General features: G+C 36.9%; 2 protein-coding genes across 21 annotated transcripts in view; one reads left to right on the top strand and one right to left on the bottom strand.

The window, feature by feature from the left end:
* The window catches only part of FAM237B (family with sequence similarity 237 member B), a 37,574-nt gene extending 26,239 nt beyond the window's left edge, over positions 1–11,335 (top strand). For 4 of the 13 annotated variants that reach the window (XM_072784268.1, XM_072784266.1, XM_072784265.1 and 1 more), the window contains 5 exons: positions 80–560; positions 1,210–1,454; positions 1,538–1,615; positions 3,159–3,552; positions 4,168–4,792. In XM_072784268.1, the coding sequence (XP_072640369.1) occupies positions 3,162–3,552; positions 4,168–4,202 (426 nt within the window). In that variant the 5' untranslated portion in view covers positions 80–560; positions 1,210–1,454; positions 1,538–1,615; positions 3,159–3,161 and the 3' untranslated portion in view covers positions 4,203–4,792. Of the gene's footprint in view, positions 1–79; positions 561–1,209; positions 1,455–1,537; positions 1,616–1,640; positions 2,197–3,158; positions 3,553–4,167; positions 4,793–7,571; positions 7,658–9,926; positions 10,034–10,136; positions 10,231–10,376; positions 10,480–11,160 lie in introns of those variants that run through there. The other 9 variants (XR_012011068.1, XR_012011070.1, XR_012011069.1 and 6 more) reach the window with 9 other exon arrangements.
* The window catches only part of CFAP69 (cilia and flagella associated protein 69), a 56,352-nt gene continuing 48,432 nt past the window's right edge, over positions 11,099–19,018 (bottom strand). For 5 of the 8 annotated variants that reach the window (XM_072784259.1, XM_072784257.1, XM_072784258.1 and 2 more), the window contains 6 exons: positions 17,971–18,108; positions 17,279–17,355; positions 15,746–15,943; positions 13,928–14,014; positions 12,524–12,628; positions 11,099–12,195 (listed from right to left, as the gene is read on the bottom strand). In XM_072784259.1, the coding sequence (XP_072640360.1) occupies positions 12,025–12,195; positions 12,524–12,628; positions 13,928–14,014; positions 15,746–15,943; positions 17,279–17,355; positions 17,971–18,108 (776 nt within the window). In that variant the 3' untranslated portion in view covers positions 11,099–12,024. Of the gene's footprint in view, positions 12,219–12,296; positions 12,405–12,523; positions 12,629–13,927; positions 14,015–15,745; positions 15,944–17,278; positions 17,356–17,970; positions 18,109–19,018 lie in introns of all 8 variants that reach the window. The other 3 variants (XR_012011065.1, XR_012011066.1, XM_072784260.1) reach the window with 3 other exon arrangements.

The following is a 19,018-nucleotide window of genomic DNA, read 5'->3' on the forward strand; positions in this document are numbered from 1 at the left end:
CTTCTTGTCTTATATATACTAGATTTTAGTTATTACTCTCCTATGAATTGCTGATTTACGTCCTTTGCTTACTTTATAGCAGTGGAATGCCCAAGATCGAGTCAAATTGGACAACAGCTTTGGTAGAGGGAGGGGTTCAAGCTTCAGAAGGGATTCTGGACGTTGGATTAGGTCACCTTCAATGTCTCTGCTAACTCTGCTAAGAATCTGTGATTAATAGTGGACTGAAATGCCCAGAAACCTAGAGCTGAAGAAAACCTGGTGTGAGATGGATTTGTGTACATTCTACTTTAACAGAGCAAAGGAATCACTTCTCAGTTCTGTTTTGTAGAGGAGCTGGTCCTAGAGTTGGAAGGGACATGGAAAGGAGTTGTCAGGGCAGGGCTAATGATGATTATGACATATGTGGAGGAGGGCAGAGTGGAGCTTTGAAGAGTGATAGGGCTAGGAGAAGTGGACTTTAGGGAGGACAGCTACTGGGAAATTGGGCTGTTGAGTTTGGCCAGTAGTCTCAACATTCCAGCTCAAAAGACCATGAGGAAAGGGTGATCTGCCTAAGGGTAAGTGGGGATAGGGCAACTAGCTTTGGGTTGATTTTCCCATACAGTTCCATGTGATGATTGCTATTGGGATTTGGGCATAGAAGACAGACTTAAACATAAAGATAGTCCAAATGATGTGTCAAGGCTAAAACTGATACGTAATATACAGATAGATATTTAAGAGACTTGCCCTGAATCTTCATTCTGCCAAATGCTAAAGAAACCTCTCAGAGTTAAACAGTGTGTATTTAGGTCGAAGGGAAGGTATGTTGCAGGTGTGTATGTGTTGGTATTAATAATTTAAATGGCACTTAGTTAGAGGTTAGAACTCATCAAGGAAGTTCATTTTCATAGGGTCCATAAGCCTTATGGAAGTTTTTCTCTGGATAGTAGAATAGGGCTGGGAGGATGGAGGGAGGAGATACCTTTGGTATATAGTAGACTGACTGCTTTGATGGATTTTCTGAGAAATAAAGTAAGTAAGGGAGAGAGTGAGGAAGACCTGAGCCGCTGTAATTTCGAGAAATTCAGAGAAGAGCAAGATAGCAGCGAGCCAGTGCAGGGCGTGGCGGGTCCAGTGGGTCTCGGGTCTGGGAAGGTGGGCAATCAGAGGGCTGGGCCTCGGGAGAACGGCCACCCACTTTATGCCCCCTCACTCTTTCTCTAGAAAAAGAGCGTGGTTCGGATTGCGGGGCTGACCGCGGCGCCACCCGCGAGGCCACCGCAGAGCCCGAAGCGCCGCCCTTGGCGAGCCGGAACCTCCCAGCCCTGGAGCCTCCCTGCCCCGGAGCCTCCCTGCCCCGGAGCGCCGCGCACTTAGCACACTTCAGCACACTTCAGCACAGGACGAGTTCCAAGCGCTCTGGACGCCCGTGGAGGATCGCCGCTCCCCACTTTCGCCTGCCTCCGGAGGTGGGTCCGGCTGGGCAGGGGGTGGGAGCTGGGAAGTCCGGGAGTCGTCGGGAGCCCTCACCGAGACCTCTTGTCCCCCCCAGGTGGGAGCCGCCTGCGACCCCGAGCCAGCGCAGCGCACGCGGGACACCGCGCTGCACGCGCGCCTCGGCGCGGGAGAGGTACTGGATCCGCGCTCGGGCTCCCTCTTCCCAGCCCAGATGACCGCCCCCGGAGGGCGCGGCTCAGGACCGTAGCCCGAAACTCTTGTGGGAGACAATCTCAGGCCCCGCCCAATCCTTTTCTTTTAGGACTCTATCATAAATTGGCACTCGCAGCTCATTTTGGAGGGATCACAGTTTTCGACGATGCGAAACGACCCGAATAACAAGTTTAAATTGGTTTCTTTTGATTTGTCTCTTCATCCTAACTTATGTTAGGGAAGGTGTCAGACAGCCGTAGATCAGTAAGGAGGTGCTAAGTCTTCTGGATCTGCGCCCTCTCCCCTCCACTCCTCTATCCAGGCTGTCAAGGTTTTGTCAGGGACATTTCCAGGGCCATCCTGGAATAAGGTCTGTGGCAATTCAAAGCCAATTTAGTCCTTGACTTCCACTTATGTAGCCAGTGTGCTGAGTGATCAGTTAGTTGGCAGGGAAACTTGTACAAAGAAGCATTAGAGAATGCCAAGATTTTGCCGAATGCCATTGGCCCTGCACTATATCTTATTAGTTATATTACCTTTATTGTCTTCGTGCTCCTTCAGGTATGTATGTTAATCTTCTCCAAACAGGTCGGAACAACCTGAGAAAAGCCAGGGACCTACTAGGCATCAGTGCATAACAAATATTTTGCAATGAATAAATGTAAGAAGCATCAGTAACTTTGAAACTTAGTGCTTGAGCATTCAACACCATTTGGGCTAATAGATTGGTAACATCTAAATTAAAAAAAAAAAAGAGTGAACACCCTTGTCTCATGGTTACACATAGAATGGGCTCCATTCTGATCCCCTTAGTTGGAATGCATTGTGGTAGGAGTCTTGGATAGGGAGAGAGAGGAGACCTGAGAACTTGCAGAGCCATATCATAAGAACTTTTCTAGTTTGTAAAGGGAGAAGGTTGGAGCACATGCTTTTAAAGATTTCTTTCAGCTCTAAAAGTCTGTTATGAAATGAATCCATCACATTGTTATAAATATGTTTTGGATTTCAATGGCTCCAGAAGACTTCATCAGAAGGTTGGTAAACAAGTTGTAACTATTTTTTCAAAGAAAGGTCTGAGAGTTGGCAACTTAGAGGAAAACCAACCAATACATAGTAGGCAAATTTGGCTTGATCAAAACCAAATATATATGTATTTACAAATTTTTAGGCTTAAGCAGATCATTAAGCGATTGAATAATTTTCTTTTTTACTTAAAAATATATTCTTTTTAAAAGAAACAGATGAACACTGGAAAGGAAAGGAAAACTAAAATAAGATAAAAACAGGGAGGCAAACCATGAGACCCTTAAACACAGAGAACAAACTGAAAGTTGCTGGAAGGAAGGTGAAGTAAATGGGTGATAGATATTAAGGAGGGCACTTGGTGGGATGAGCACTGGTGATAAATCACTGGTTTCTGCCCCTGAAACCATTGCAGCACTGTATATTAACTAACTTGAATTTAAATTAAAATATAAAAACTTAAAAAATATATTCCTTGTTTTTTGTTTTTTCCTCTATAGAATATGGGTTTTGCCACAAGAAGATGGTTCTACCTACCACTGGGCTGCATGATGCTGATCAGTCTGATTAATGCTGATTTTGAATTTCAAAAGGGGGTGCTTGCTAGCATCAGCCCCGGCATCACAAAAGATATTGATTTCCGGTGCTGGAATGCTTGCTCTTTGACACTGATAGATCTCAAGGAACTCAAGATACAGCACAGTGTGGATGCTTTCTGGAATTTCATGTTGTTCTTGCAAAAATCCCAGCGGCCTAGACATTATAATGTCTTCTTAAGCATAGCTCAGGATTTCTGGGACATGTATGTAGACTGCTTGCTTTCACGATCTCATGGAATGGGCAGAAGACAGGTGATGCCTCCCAAGTATAATTTTCCACAGAAGATAACAGAAGGTAATTTAAATGTGTACTTAAGAGAACAGCAGTTTAGTTTTCTTAAAAATTCAATATTTAATCCTTATTTGCCAACAAGTGAGCAAATTTGCCATATTTTTTTCTTATATAATTGATTTTCATTATTATTTACCAACTGGAGGGGCTCTGATATAGAGATCTAAATTATTTTTTTTTTTAAGATTTTATTTATTCATGAGAGACACAGAGAGAGAGACAGGGACAGAGACACAGGCAGAGGGAGAAGCAGGCTCCATGCAGGGAGCCTGACCTGGTACTCCCTCCTGGGTCTGTCTCTAGGACCAGGCCCTAGGCTGAAGGTGGTGCTAAATAGCTGAGTCACCCGGGCTGCCCAAGATCTAAATGATCTTGAGATGTTATAACATATACATTTGGTAGATCATTAAAATTGTTACCGTATTTTCCCCATGAATAGTTCATAAGAAAGCTATTTAACACTATAATTATTCCTATTACATTTATTGAAGAAATTTTAAACATAGGACATATAGTTAGGCTTTAAAAATTTTTTTTCAGTAGGGTTATTTAAAAGGAAGAAATATTAAGAGTCACATTAGAGTAAGTATTAACAATTTCTCCTCTCTAATATTATAGGACTGGATTTTACAAAACATGAATATTACGTATAAGAGAGAGAACATGGGAAAATACCTCAAGCAAGGTGACATCAACCTGAAAGTTTAATTCTATCAGTATTTCTGAGGTCAAATATTTCCTGTAGTATTTATCAAAATTGTTATTTCTAATTCTTCAATATTTATGAAAGCTGTATTTTTTTGATGTGTAAAAGCTTTATGGCTATTGAATTAGCATTTCCATCTTTTCAGATAATTTGTCAATAATTTTTTATTTGGAAGGCATCTTTGTAAACCATCTTTAAAAAAGCATTTAAAATGCAAATGCAATATATTTTTAAATACAGTAGTCAATGGAGTAATGCTGTAACTAATTTTATAAGGTATCTTATACATAATGTTGACTTTAAAACTGTGCCAAAATTAATGCCAGTATTGTCCTAAAAAGTAATATTTAATCTTGATGTAGTGTACTGAGTGGCTTCTGAAATGTACATTTCATCACTGAGCCATCCTATGTATTAAAGTGTTTTTCTATACGTTAAGGACTAATTTTTTTATGTTGTCACCTTTATTGTCTTCATATTTTAAAAAGAATAACAAAGGTAATAAACTTTGTTTTACTAAAGTGCAGTCTGGTAGAATTTTTGTCTTTAGTTTTTTAAATTATTATTTCCTATTTACATCTCACATCTTATTCCAAAGAGGATATGAAGCTTTAAAAATATATGCCAAGCAATAGGATAGCATGAAGTAGATGAGGAAACTAATATGATAGAAAATGAAGACAGGAAACTAATAATATACAGTTGTAGTTTAGATTAATACTTTCAAATGCATGTTGTAAAAACTTGTACCTTTGACAAAATAGTAGCTGTAAATTGGTCTAAATGTCCTACTTCTCAAGGTGAAGAAGGACTCATGAGCAGTTTCAAGATTCACATTGTTGATAAGAAAAACCAAACAATATGTTTAGGAGAAGCCCAGCAATTGCTAGGACTAAGAAACAATAAAAATCCTGGGTTTTCGGGGATCCCTGGGTGGCTCAGCGGTTTGGCGCCTGCCTTTGGCCCGGGGCTCAATCCTGGAGTCCCGGGATTGAGTTCCGCATCAGGCTCCCGGCGTGGAGCCTGCTTCTCACTCTGCCTGTGTCTCTTCTTCTCTCTCTCTGTCTATCATAAATAAATAAATAAATCTTTAAAAAAAAATCATGGGTTTTCATAATGGCAACCATGGAATACAGCACTGTGTTTTCAAGTATCCTGGCAATGTCAGATTCCCTTCAATGAAAGCTGATGCCCGCACGCCCAAACTCAATTAAATATAAATAATTTTAAAAGCCCCAAAATAACACTGAACAAGTGTGCCACTGGTAGTTAGACTTGATTCAAGAATAAACTTTTTTTTTTAAGATTTTATTTATTTATTCATAAGAAACACACAGAGGCAGAGACACAAGGCAGAGGGAGAAGCAGGCCCCCTGCAGAGAGCCCAATGCGGGGACTCGATCCCAGGACCCCAGGATCATGCCCCAAGCCAAAGGCAGACGCTCAACCACTGAGCCACCCTGGCGTCCCAAGAATAAACTTTTAAGGGTGGAGGGGGTGTGACATCCTTTGAGTTATGGACCACTTTGAAATTCTGATGAAGTTATAGACACTTTAGTAGGAGTTACATGTACACAGTGTAAATCATTTGTGTATGATTTGGGGGTTTGGGGTCGTGAACCCCAGGTTAAGAATATGTTTTTAGTTTTATATTTTTTTGAATTTTTAAAGAATTTCCAATACTGAAGAATGAATGGATTGCATAGCTTTCTTTTTTTTTTTTTAAAATTTTTTTTTTTCATTTATTTATGATAGTCACACAGAGAGAGAGAGAGGCAGAGACACAGGCAGAGGGAGAAGCAGGCTCCATGCACCGGGAGCCTGATGTGGGATTCGATCCTGGGTCTCCAGGATCGCGCCCTGGGCCAAAGGCAGGCGCTAAACCGCTGCGCCACCTAGGGATCCCTTGCATAGCTTTCAAGTATTATTTTACAAGTATTTCATATACTTGAGTTTACATAATAATTGGTTGCAGATAAATATGAATTTGTAAGTCTAATGAATTCCCACATTGAAAATATTTTATCTTGACAATTAAGGACAGATGCCTAACCTCATCAAATCAATTGGCTGAGAATAGGTCCTGTGTTCTCTTATTCAAATGACTAGAAAGATACACAAGAAGTTGCCTAATTCATTTCCTACAGATGGAGGCAAAGGATTGATTTTCCTTAGAGAATCTCTTTTACAACCTGTGGGCAAATGATCAAAGCTCAAAAGTTCAATGGCATAAGGCAAAACCAGATAATTTTTGCCTAATTTTTTTTTTTTTTTTGCCTAAAAACAAAACCAGTTGTCATCACCATAGTGATTACAACAATGATGAACTTTTTAGTGTTAATAAACTTGTTAGCCTTCCAAAATGGGTTAATTGCAAAATGGATTTCTAGTCCTCTTAGTTGAATTTACAGGCTACACTGGATTATTAAAAATAGTAAAAATAAGGACATTTGCCAAAACAAGGCAAACTGTTGTTGCCTTGTTGTTGTTCTAAAACCAGAACAGTTGATTTAAGCCTTTTTGCTGGTACTTAGATATCATATTCTGTTTAAAATCCCCTCCCCAGGATCCCTGGGTGGCTCAGCGGTTTAGCTCCTGCCTTTGGCCCAGGGCATGATCCTGGAGTCCCAGGATCGAGTCCCACGTCAGGCCCCCTGCATGGAGCCAGCTTCTCCCTCTGTCTTGTGTCTCTGCCTCTGTGTGTGTGTGTGTGTGTGTATCTCTCATGAATAAATAAATAAAATCTTAAAAAATAAATAAATAAAATCCCCTCCCCACCTCACAATTTTTGGCACAAATCATGCCATTTGCATATGGAAAATTTATTCTTTTTTCATTATTCATTCATTCAACAAAAACTCACTGGGCTTGGAAGTACACTGCTAAATAATCCTTGACTCACAGAGCTGCCATTGCAGCGGGACAAAGGTACAGTAGGAAATAATAATTCAAAAGTAGTTTTATGATATCAAAATATAAGTTAAAAAATGGTGGTCATGATGTGGTTGAGTGGGGAACAATATATATTTCTCTTTTGCCCTATTCAAAATCACCTGACTAGCTGAGGCAAAAGATCATTTTTTAACTTTAAAATAAACTTTTTATTTTAGAATAGTTTTAAGTTTGCAGAAAAGTTGCAAGGATAGTGCAGAGCGATCTTGTATATTCTTCACCTATTTTTTCCTATAGTTAACATCTTACATTAGTATGGTATGTTTGTCATAACTAATGATCTAATAATGATAAATTATTAACCAAATTTCATATTTTATTTGGATTTCACTAGTTTTTCCCTGATGTCCTTTTTCTGTTCCAGAATCTCATCCAGGACACTTTACATTGAGTTATCTTGTCTCCTTAGGCTCTAAGAAGATGACCTTGACAGTTTTGAGTACTGGTCAGGTATGTTGCAGAATATCCAATTTGGGTTTGCCTGATTATTTTTCTTATGGTTAGACTGAGTTTATAGGCTTTTTGAGATGAAGACCGCAAATGTAAAGTACTTTTCTCAATACTTCAGATCAAGGGATATGTCATCAACATGAGTTGTCACTGATGATGTTTAACCTTGGCTAAGGTAGTGTATACCAGGTTTCTCCACTGTAATGTTATTTTCTCTTCTCTGTGTTCTTTGGAAGCAAGTCAATAAGCATAACCCACAGTTAAGGGTATGAGCAGTTATGTCCCACCTACTGAAGAGGGAATATCTACATAAAGTATCTGGAATTCTTCGTATGGGAGATTTGTCTACACTCACTCCCTCCCCGTTGTCCACTTCCTTCATTCCTTTTCTTTCATCATTTATTTATATTAGGGACTTACAGACTTTTTAAATTTATACTTTGGATTATAATCCAGTACACTACATTATTTATTTTGTTTCTGAAATTGTTCCAGCTTTGGTCATCAGGAACTCTATAGGATGTTCTAGATTTATCTTGTGTTTTTCCACCCATCCCTGGAACCAGCCATTTCCTCAGGAGCCCTGGTTTCTTTTATTGGAGAATATTTTTAGAAATTAAGATCTGAGCTGTACGTGTTTCTGTAGAATTTTGACCTGATAATACCAGGCCAATTCCTGAATGTCAGGGGCTGCCTTTTTCTTTCTCAAAAAGCATCCTTGACTGTAAATTTAATACAAACAATTATGAAACATAATTGCTAATTAAACTAAGCTTAAGTCTAAGTAAGCTTAGACTGTGTTGGCAGAAAGCGTACAAAAATAAGGAAAACTAGTTTCATTATGTCCTTCATGAGTCCTCCTACACTTGGAAATCTTTGTTTAGTTTGTCTGGTCATAGTGTAGAGGAATATTAACAAGTTGTGGCACTTCAGAAGGGGCTGGCCAGATATAATGTCTGTAATAATTAAATAAGAATGGTTACAGAAAATGGATATTTGACCTGAAAAGACTTAGGCTGAACATGATAGTTTCCTGTGATATGAAACGTACTGTGTGCTCCAGAAGACAGACTGAGGATGAGATGAATGAGTTATTCACTTGATTATTCACTGGTTTGCATCCAATCTAAGCAAAAACTAGCTAACAGTTTAATCATGGAATGAGCTCCCTCATGTGGTAAAAATCTCACTACTGCAGTGTATGGAAAAACATTTCATTCATATTCCTTAAACTCCATTTTTATTCTTTTGAGTTTCTTTTCATTTACTTTATAAGCAGAAGTTTCAGTTTGAGGGCTTGAAATTTTGTCTCAGCTGACTTCTGGAAGGGAAATATATTCTCTGCTTTTCAGTCTGGATAGGCTAAGTGGGCTCAGGAATGGTGTGGGAGCACAGGGTGTGAGGAGAAACCTATTAGTGACATTATCAGGCCTATTCACTTGCTCACTGCAAGGGTGGCTGTATTGTAATATACAAACTCCATGCATTGTCTGTCTACTAAGGGCAAGTATCTGGATTAAGCAACACTACCCTCCATCCACTCACATTTCTTCAACTGTTAAGTGGCTGCTAAGTAACAACCTGCCCTATTTTACCTTTTCTTTTCCTGATGGGTAAGATCTGCACAGCACAGGGGAAAGGTCCACAGATATCACTGATTATTTTAATCGTAGTCAGCCCTAATCAGTTTGGAGATATCAAGTTGTCACTGATTATTTTAATTGTAGTCAGCCCTAATCAGTTTGGAGATATCAAGTTGTACTACATATAAAAATTATATTCAGCCAAGTAATATCAATTCTATTTCTACATGTTGGTTATATAAAAGTATTAGTTGGGATCCCTGGATGGCTCAGTGGTTTAGTGCCTGCCTTTGGCTCAGGGTGCAATCCTGGAGTCCCGGGATTGAGTGCCGTGTTGGGTTCCCAGCATGGAGCCTGCTTCTTTCTCTATCATGAATAAATAAATAAATAAAATCTTTAAAAAAATAATAAAAGTATTAGTTAATGTAATAGTATTTATGTCTTGCCATTTTAGAGAGGGTCTATCACTGGATGGAATAAATACATTTCAACTACTTTAATATGTCTGTGTTTGGCATTATGTGTTTAATATTTGGATGAATCTTCCTTTGAGCTCAGGGCTTTGCGGAGCTCAAGGGAAAGGCTGTCAGGAGCTGAGGCTGCCATCACACTTATTTAATAATTTATTTACTGATGTATTATTGGTTTCAATAATGAATGAAATGTGGTTTCTACCTTGTCCTTAGGGAGCTTAACAACTGAAAAAGGAGCTTATAGTCTACAAAATGATGCAAAGATTTATTGTTCTTAGCCATGGACACTTCATCTTGATTCTGTATCTGGTATACTTGAGGTATATCTGGTGCTTTTCCATATGGTCATTTCATCATTGCATGTCTCTATCCATGTCTGTTTTTGTCCCAGTAACTATTCTCTCATGGAATCTTTGTGCGTAGGGCTTCTTGTGAGGAAGAGGAACAAAATATACCTTCCAGTATCTTGGTGGTGGCAATGATAGAGAAAATGATTCAGGAGATGCAAAGTTCCCTGGTAAGCTGATATACATTTTCTACTCCTGTAGGCTGCAAGGACAATGGGCTGCTGGGCCAGGATGTGAAGCTGCTAGCTAATGGTGTACTGTCAACTCATTCTAATTAGAACATTAACAACAGTTGCAGTTTCTCCCCTCATTGCAGATTATGCTACCTTCACAGATGGGGATAATAGAAAATTCCTTGAGGAATGTGAGTTTGGGGAAAGGAAAGAGGAAGAGGAGGATGAAGAAGGAAGTAGGAAAAGGTGGGCTCAGTGGGGGGTGATGGAGCCCTCTTTTATTTGATAAAGTGGATTTTATGCATGTTTTCCCAACTTTGCATTCAGTAGCATCATATTGGTTGCTTGTAATTGGTCACAGTGGGAGTATTTATACCATCTAAATTGGCAAACACTACAAATGAGGGCATTTTCCCCTTGAAGAGCTTATTGTTACACATTTACCAGTACACTGTTGAGTGTGCCTATGTGCCTAGAATCTAGACTCAAATTCCAGTATATTTCCCTACTTAAGAAAACAAGATCTTGTCTCTCACAGTCCTGGACATGAACTCAACTTTGTGGCTTCCTGGGGTTGGGGGGGTTGATGGGAATGGAGACAGACTATGAAAATCTCTTAATGGCATATGGAGACACTCTGCTCTACATCCAGCATTAAGGCATCTATCTCCTATTTTTTGGTAAAATACCTCCAACACCAAAGGGGGGAAGATACTTCCTCACTGTCGCCTCCCCTTCCCCATTAAAGAAGAAAAATAGCATTAGAGTTTGTTTGCATATTTATGTATTAAGAGTAAAACCATCTGCATTTTTAAAAATTTTTATTGTTTAGCTCATGAATAACATTTGCTTTTATTTTTTAAAGATTTATTTATTTATTTATTTATTTATTTATTTATTTATTCATTCATTCATTCATTCATTCAGTCAGAGAGAGCGAGAGAGAGGCAGAGACACAAGGCAGAGGGAGAAGCAGGCTCAACGCAGAAAGCCGGATGTGGGACTCCAACCCCGGGTCTCCAGGATCACACCCTGGGCTGCAGGTGGCGCTAAACCGCTGCGCCACCAGGGCTGCCCCAACATTTGCTTTTAATAACAGCGATGTTTTACTTTGACCAGCAAATTTGTTGCAAATGTTTTTGCTGCCCAGTATTTATATTCACATATGATAACAATATCTTGATTTCCCACCCCATCCATATATTTTGGTTGGAGTTAGCCTGCTTCTGGCTCTGGAAGTAGGCAGTACTGATCTGGCCAAAGTCATGGTGAATGGCTCAGGAGTGGGCATGTGGCCAGTCAAGGGTCCCAAGATGCAGAGGCAGTTGCAGAGACTGTTGAAAGACAGGCACGTATTCTTCTTTGCTGGGTATCAACTCGGGAGAATACAATTCAGGGACTGTTAGGGAAGGAGAAGATACTCCTCACAGAGTTTCAGTCCCTAGATGCAGCAATGCCTGCAGTCTAAATGACCTCTAGTTTTGATAGCTATAGAGCCTGTAAAAGTTTTTATTGGCTTAAAACAGATGGAGTAGTTCACATGCAACCAAAGGAGTTTTAACTGACACAATATGTTTTACAATTTCAATTAAGAGAATTAGTAATCTTTCCAAAGAAATTGATGACAATTCTTCTGATGCTATATGTAGGTATTTTCAATACAAATAAATTATATGTGCTTACTTTTATTTTTTCATAGTATTTTACTAAAATATTTGCTTTATGTTTCTAAAGATATTTTTAACTAAAAAACTATAAGCAAAATTTATTTCAGAATGCCTGTAGATTATTTTATGTAGGAACACTCTTCTTTGACTCATTCACAGTTTTCACTGCTTTCACCTTTTGTAGGGCTCCTCCACGAATAGGGAGTTTTTTAAGAGCAATATCTGTATCAGCCAGAGGTCCTCCCAGTAATCGGGCAGGGGTGCTTTCCACTGTTACTACCCGACCAGAAGGCACCTGAAAAAGCAAAAGGTATATATCTAAGCATTCACTTACAAAATTTTTCAATGAAAGAAAAACCCATTCATCCTTAAGCTGACTTTGGAAAAGATACAAACTTATAACAGTTTCTTGGGAATCCTGGAGGGCTGATCAGGTCTAAACCAGTACTGGGTGACAGTGAAGGTATTCTTGAGATAAATATGCCTTAACTATGTAAAATTTGACTAAAGAAAAAGAGAATAAAAAAATATGAGAAAAAAACCTCATGGAAATAACATTCTAGGAGTCTAAATTCAGTATTTAGTAAAAAAATTATGAAGCAACAAAACAAAACAAAACTTACCGTTGTATTAAGGCCTTTAATATCTGTCCTGTGAAATACTGCATTTGGTGGGTGCTCACTGTATCTAGAGGATTCTATAGCTTTCTCCTGAAGTCTCTTTGCTTTCTGAAGATTTTTAAATTGGAAAGAAGGTAATATTGCTATTAAGACATTAAGTATCATATTTGCAATGAAGTATGTGAAGTACATTTAATTGTGCCTGACTTCTACTTGGACTGTTTATTAAGTAGCACTGTAACCTGAACTTACTCACTTAGGCTAAGAAGATAGTTATAGTCAGCTACATCTTTTATACATTGCAGAAGACACCAGTCACCTGAAAACATTACTGAGATTTCCAGAGTTATCAGTCATATATGCCCAAAGAATAAAGCAGGTCCTCTGGAAATCACATTCAATTTTTAGTACATAATTTAATAAACTACTAGCTTTACCTCAGGCGATGCAGGTTTTCAAAATATTTTGCATGGATACTAATTCAAGACACTTAACTATTTCACACAGTAATATAAATAGTATAATTTGTTAGACTCAGGTTCAACCTCAGTAGTTGAGGCACTAGAACAGGTGAAATTTGAGGTAACAAATGATCTGTATGGAATGGCTGGTTTTCATTAAGTATTTCTTTAAAGTACAGGCAGTTGTGAGTATATTTTATAAGTAAAGTTGGGAAGAATTTTTAGTGAGAAGGCAGAGACACAGTACCTCGAGTGAAGTTTTATTCTTTGGTTTTGCTACCTTAATGTGGTTTCACTATTTTCATGGACTAGCTTAACATTCAACAATTTCCTATCCAGTCAAAGAATTATAATATTACATGAAAACATATCCAAAGTATTAGTGGGAAAAGTAATGAGGTTTTGGAAATACATGGTGCTTCTCACATATTTCAAGTAAACAATCAACATTATAAACTTTTTAGATTAGTTTCTAGCTCATCCCTGAAGCAGCTTATCACATTTTCCCAAAGGATGTTTATCCTCAATTCTCATTTTAAGTTTTAATTTTCTTTTGGTGGTCATGGAAGAGAAATACCCTTGGGGGAGAGGGTCACACAGACAAGCTTTTTCTGTCCTTCACTCTGCTTCTTACAGAAATGATCAATGAATAGGAAGACTCAAAATGGAAAGTAGAAGCACATTTCTTCTCCTTATTCCTGGCTAACGATCACCTCCTTTATCATCACCCTTGCTTCCCACTGCTAGAGCAAATAAAACTCAAAGTAGCATCTTCTGTAACTATGAAAATGCACAATTATCATCCTACATTGTATGAGGATCTAACAGTGTTGGTATTCTACAGAAAAGTCATCAGAAAAGGTGAATGAATATTTATTCCTGAAAAAGTCTGCCTGTCAAGAATTGGCTCTTTTTTGTGGATATCACAATATTTTAAAAATCCTACCTTTAAAGCTTTAGCATTTGATGTTCTGGCCAAGAAATTTTCCCATGATTTAGTAGCCAATTCTCTTTGCTTATGTGTGGCTTGTATCTGAAATGAGAAAGATAATTAAGAGTTCTAGTTTCTATGAAAGGATACCAAAGGGCTTTTTAAAGCCCTTATTTTCAGGGAAGACCTAGATTTTACCAATGTAAATTTTAGGGCTGACTAGCAAAAGGATTAGAGTATTCATAGAGTTCAACAAGTCTTAAAATGGGGGGAGGGAAATCCTTTCTTCATTATATGGCTAAGATTTGAACTGCTTTCCATGAAATGTAATATAAAACTGTTGTTATAAAAACAAAACATAAAAATAACAATAATTATTTTCAGCAGGACTGATTGTTTTATGTGACTATCACTTGTGAAGACAGATTATAATTCAGATAAAGGTATATATGACCCAACAGCAAATCCACAGGAGAAAATAAAGAGATTCCTGCTGCCGCTGATAATAGTTTACAGAAGGTTATATTTGTAAAACTACTAATCTATGACTGTAGCAGTTTAAGACAAGCAGTTTTGTGAGAGTGCTGAGTTGGTTGTGGTGATGCAGTCTCCCTAGTTACCTCTAGGGAGGTAACCACCAACAAACTGCAGAGACTATAGTTCTCAACAGGCTATTCACTAAATATATAATCAGAGAATATATGCCCTTGGTTAGTACTAACATGTTATTAAATATGGATTACGAACCTAAGATTATTTAAACAATAGCTTAAAAATAAGTGGAGTCAAACCCATGATAACAAATCAACAATAACTAACAAATCAAGAATAGCTGGTCCACACAGCAGATGTTCAGCCAGAACTGATAAGGCAGCAGAACTTCTAATAAGGCTTTCCCACTTGAGAGCACATAAATTACTTAAATGGCAACATCTATGCAATGAAAACTTTTTTTTTTTTTTGCAATAAAAACTCAAGTAAAACTTTCAAGCAAGTTAGTGTCTCGGAGCAGAATTCACAGATGGATGTAGACAGAATTCTTAGTAGGCTGTAGATATAAACATTTAATAGACTATGTGAAAGATCAGGCAAAAGAAAGCACTTTGGAAATCACTTTAAAGAGTTTTAAACATTTAATTGTAATTATAAAGGGTCACCAAGCAGCAGTGGGGAATCTGCAACATCTTTGTTATCTGCAGACAAGCTAGAGCCACTTAAAGACCTATTTGCTCAAAACATCTGTTGGGTTCAGTTTCTGACCAAACAGAAATCTTTAGGAACATGGCTTATATTTTCCTGGCAGGCTTTTCCTGATTAAAGTCTGAGACCAGTTTACCTCTGGATTTTTAGAGCATTCTCTGTAAGTTTTATGGTTCTGAAGTGAGGATGAAACTTCATCAATATGCCGATGGTTGGCATGGCAGTAAGAGCCTATCACAGAGTGAAGGACGAGGACCAGCTTTCACAGTGAGGTTATACATATAGGCACACAGATACACTGTCAGATCGAATTTGCTAAATGTATACACTCACATAGACCACAATTTTTGGAACTCTTGACATTTCAAAAAATGTGTCACAGGTATCTGTTTACTTTTTAAAATATAAGCCTGTAGAAATCAAATTACAATGCCATAATCCTGTACTGAATATAGTAATTGCATTTTAGCCTCTTAACTCCATGGTTTCTTTAAAAATTGCACAAAAACACTGAAAATAAGAGAAATCTACAAAATAACTCTAAGTGCTGAAACATTCAAAGTAAGGCATAAATATCCTATGGTCAGCTAGTTTACTGAAATTATTTCCTTCCTTAATGGTAATGTGACTTACTTTTGTATATACTTTTTGTTCACTTTGCACATCTTGGTGTGCTTGGCTTTCAATCATCTCGCTTTGAAGAGAAGCAACCATCTTGCCAATATTTTCTGATGCTGTTGTAATAGCTTCCAAAATTTTTTTATCTGTAGTGACTGGTCTTAACTTTTCTAATTTTATTTCTTCATATATTTCATTCCATATTTCTCCAATCTGTTACAACAAAGTTTAAAAAGTCACATTAGCCAAAAATAAATGATATAATTTTAGATAATCATTTATTTGGGTGTTTGTTCCAAAGTTAACACTTACTGAACTACCTTTCTCCATCTTCCTATTTAGGAATAAGTACATTGGGAATGATTTGAGGCACCAGTTACAGTTGAATATTCAAAAGTAATTTCTCAAATGTTTTACAATGATGAGTATTTGTGGATGAGGCTCAACTACCTAGGTCTAATTCACTACCATCATCTCTGCCCTCTGGTTTATAGTTACACTGTTTTTACAGCTGCAGAAACTGCTGCTTTAGTCTCATCCTCTAGAACTACTCTTTTCCTCCCAAAAGCCCTGTATTAAAAGCTAGGTCAAGGGGCACCTGGCTGGCTTAGTCCATAAAGCATGGGACTCTTTATCTTGGGGTTGTGAATTCTAGCCCCACACTGAGAATGAAGCCTACTTTAAAACATTTTTTTTAAAAATAAAGAAAAGATTATGAACTGCTTTTAAAAAATAAATAAATAAAAGCTAGGTTAAGCTGAACTTGTAGGCCAATTAACATGGGGATAACTGGGAATCTAGAGCCCTGTCCCCTGCCCCTTATCTTCTCACTAAGATAGTAACTGAATCTCAAGCTCTTAATTCCATGGTATCATCATACTGACAGCTCCATCTCATATTCTAGGTTGTCTGGAAATTAATGTACTTGAGTATGTTTATATTTATAGAAAAATTTATATATCTAGGATTGGGATGAAGTTGAGCTTTGTTTTCATTTGACGTAAGAGGTGTATTCATTTACAACATTCGAATACATAGTACTAATATTAGTAGAAGAGAATGTACTTAAAAAGACTTTGCTGAAACTTAAAAAGTATTTATTTGTTAATAAAAATATAACCAATGGGGTGAGAAACCCAATATTCTTTAACATATTTGATCATCATATAAATTAGTGATAAAATAATCTTTAATAAATGTTAATAATTTTAAAAAATGTTAATTTATTTTAATAAGCAATAATTCATTTAAATATAGTTCCTAATGCTCTCTAAAGAGAAAAAATTATATTTTAAGAATTTTTTTAAGCTTCTGAATAGCTCTGTCAGTAACATACATCTTCTGTTATAAACTAATAGTTGGGTGAAATCATATCTTATGGAAAATACCAATCAGTTGTAGGTTTCTTGAACAGTAGCAGATGCAAAATGGAAAATAAAAACTATACAGTACATGGATGACTGCTTACAACTATGAATAGATCTTTTGTTTCCCAATTGATTTTGTCATATTAGAGTTTAATAACAAGATTATTAAGAAGGTACTCACTTTAAAATCAAGGTATCTATGTATGATACAAAGAGTGACAAAATCTTCAGCAGATAGGCCAGGTAAATTTTCAAAATCTAAAAGTTTATAAAGAAACAGTTACTGTAACAAAGTAAGTGATTCCAAAATGCATGTATCTATCATAAAAACTAAGGCCAACAGTTAGTTTTTATTACATCTTCATTATGAAAAACTTAGTTCTGTGAACTTCTGGCTTCCTCCTGTAAGAAACCTTTGCCAGGTCATCCTAATCAAGTCATTAGAAGAGGAATCTTTTCTGTGCTATGGTGAGACAATGATATTGTACTTTCAGAAGCTGAAGAGTGTTTGACTACTTTTTTCTTTAATAGGAAGCAAGGACAAAAAAAGGGGGGGGGAGGAAGCAAGGTCTTTAAAAACTCAGGTATCAGAATTCTAGTGTCTAAGCCTAATCATCTAAACTAACCACCTTTAACCCTGGCTGCAACTCCTTGGGGGAGCTTTGAAAGATCTGATGCCTGGACCCCACCCCCAGAAATTCTGATTTTAATTGATCAAGGGCATAGCCTGGGCATTGGTTAACTATGGAATGTGCACTTATTTGTATAAAGGGACTTTTGATTAACATGTTTGAAAATAGACTCCAAAGCAAAATCAACTTGCAAAACTCAGCAAAACAGAGGCTCTTGAGAATTTGACCAATAGCTTCTTACCCAGTTTGCCTAGCACAGCATAAATTTTTGCTCTGATATTCTCAGCAACATCCATAACTGCAAGAGTTGGGCAGTTTGCAGGCAATGGCATGATTTTTTGCTCTTCTTGGAAACTAGTAAATAGAGGTTTCTTTGTATCTAATCATTGCATACCATGAAAACATAGAAAGGACAGATAAAAACATTAATAAATTAATATTTAATTTTGAAATTTTAGTCCATAGAAAATATAAAAATATTATAACAGAATAAAATAGTGCATTGTATATGATTATTCTTTTGAAAGCATTAGTAATCAGTTATTCCTCATTCTGTGGCAAAACTTAAAGCTTTCACTTTTATGATTTACATAAAATATGAAAATTTCACAAAATAATTTTTTAAAAAGTGAAACTCTTATGTAAATAAATTTTCTAATTTTGAGATCCAGTTTAACAATGATGTAATCTCCTTTGCTTTTGGGTTCCATATATTATGCTATAAATACAAAAACGATCTTACGATTTGCAGATCAAAACTCAAAAATTGGCTGAAATAGAAATCATCAGAAGTTAAAGGGGAAGTATTTTCACTTAAAAATTAACAATATTAGCAGTTGAAAAGAAACTTAAGAGGCTTAGAAAATATACTCTAGCATTGTAGATTGCTGGTAATTAAACTTTAGGAACATTTGATTTATTTTTATTTAGAAAACAGCTTCTTTTATATAAAAAGTAAACTGCATAAATATGAATCAACATAAATATACAAAATACTATAAAAATTGTTTTCAGGCACTTTATTTACATCCCAAACTGTATTGGTAAGTGAAATGTTACTGAATCTATTTATAAAAGCAAGTAGCTCAAGGGAACTTCTTTAGGACATGTTGTTAGGTTTTGTTTTGCTTTTTTTTTTTTTTTTTTTTTGAGTTAAACAATAAATTAAACCACTTCCTGAAGATATTCTATAAAAGTATGAACCTGCTACTAATTTATTTTCTTCCATTCACTCAATTTATGATAGCAAGTTCCACAAATTCTTGTGAAAAGAACTTTAAACAAAAGAG

The sequence above is a fragment of the Canis lupus genome, chromosome 18 (assembly GCF_048164855.1).
Source record: "Canis lupus baileyi chromosome 18, mCanLup2.hap1, whole genome shotgun sequence".
Classification (NCBI taxonomy): domain Eukaryota; kingdom Metazoa; phylum Chordata; class Mammalia; order Carnivora; family Canidae; genus Canis; species Canis lupus.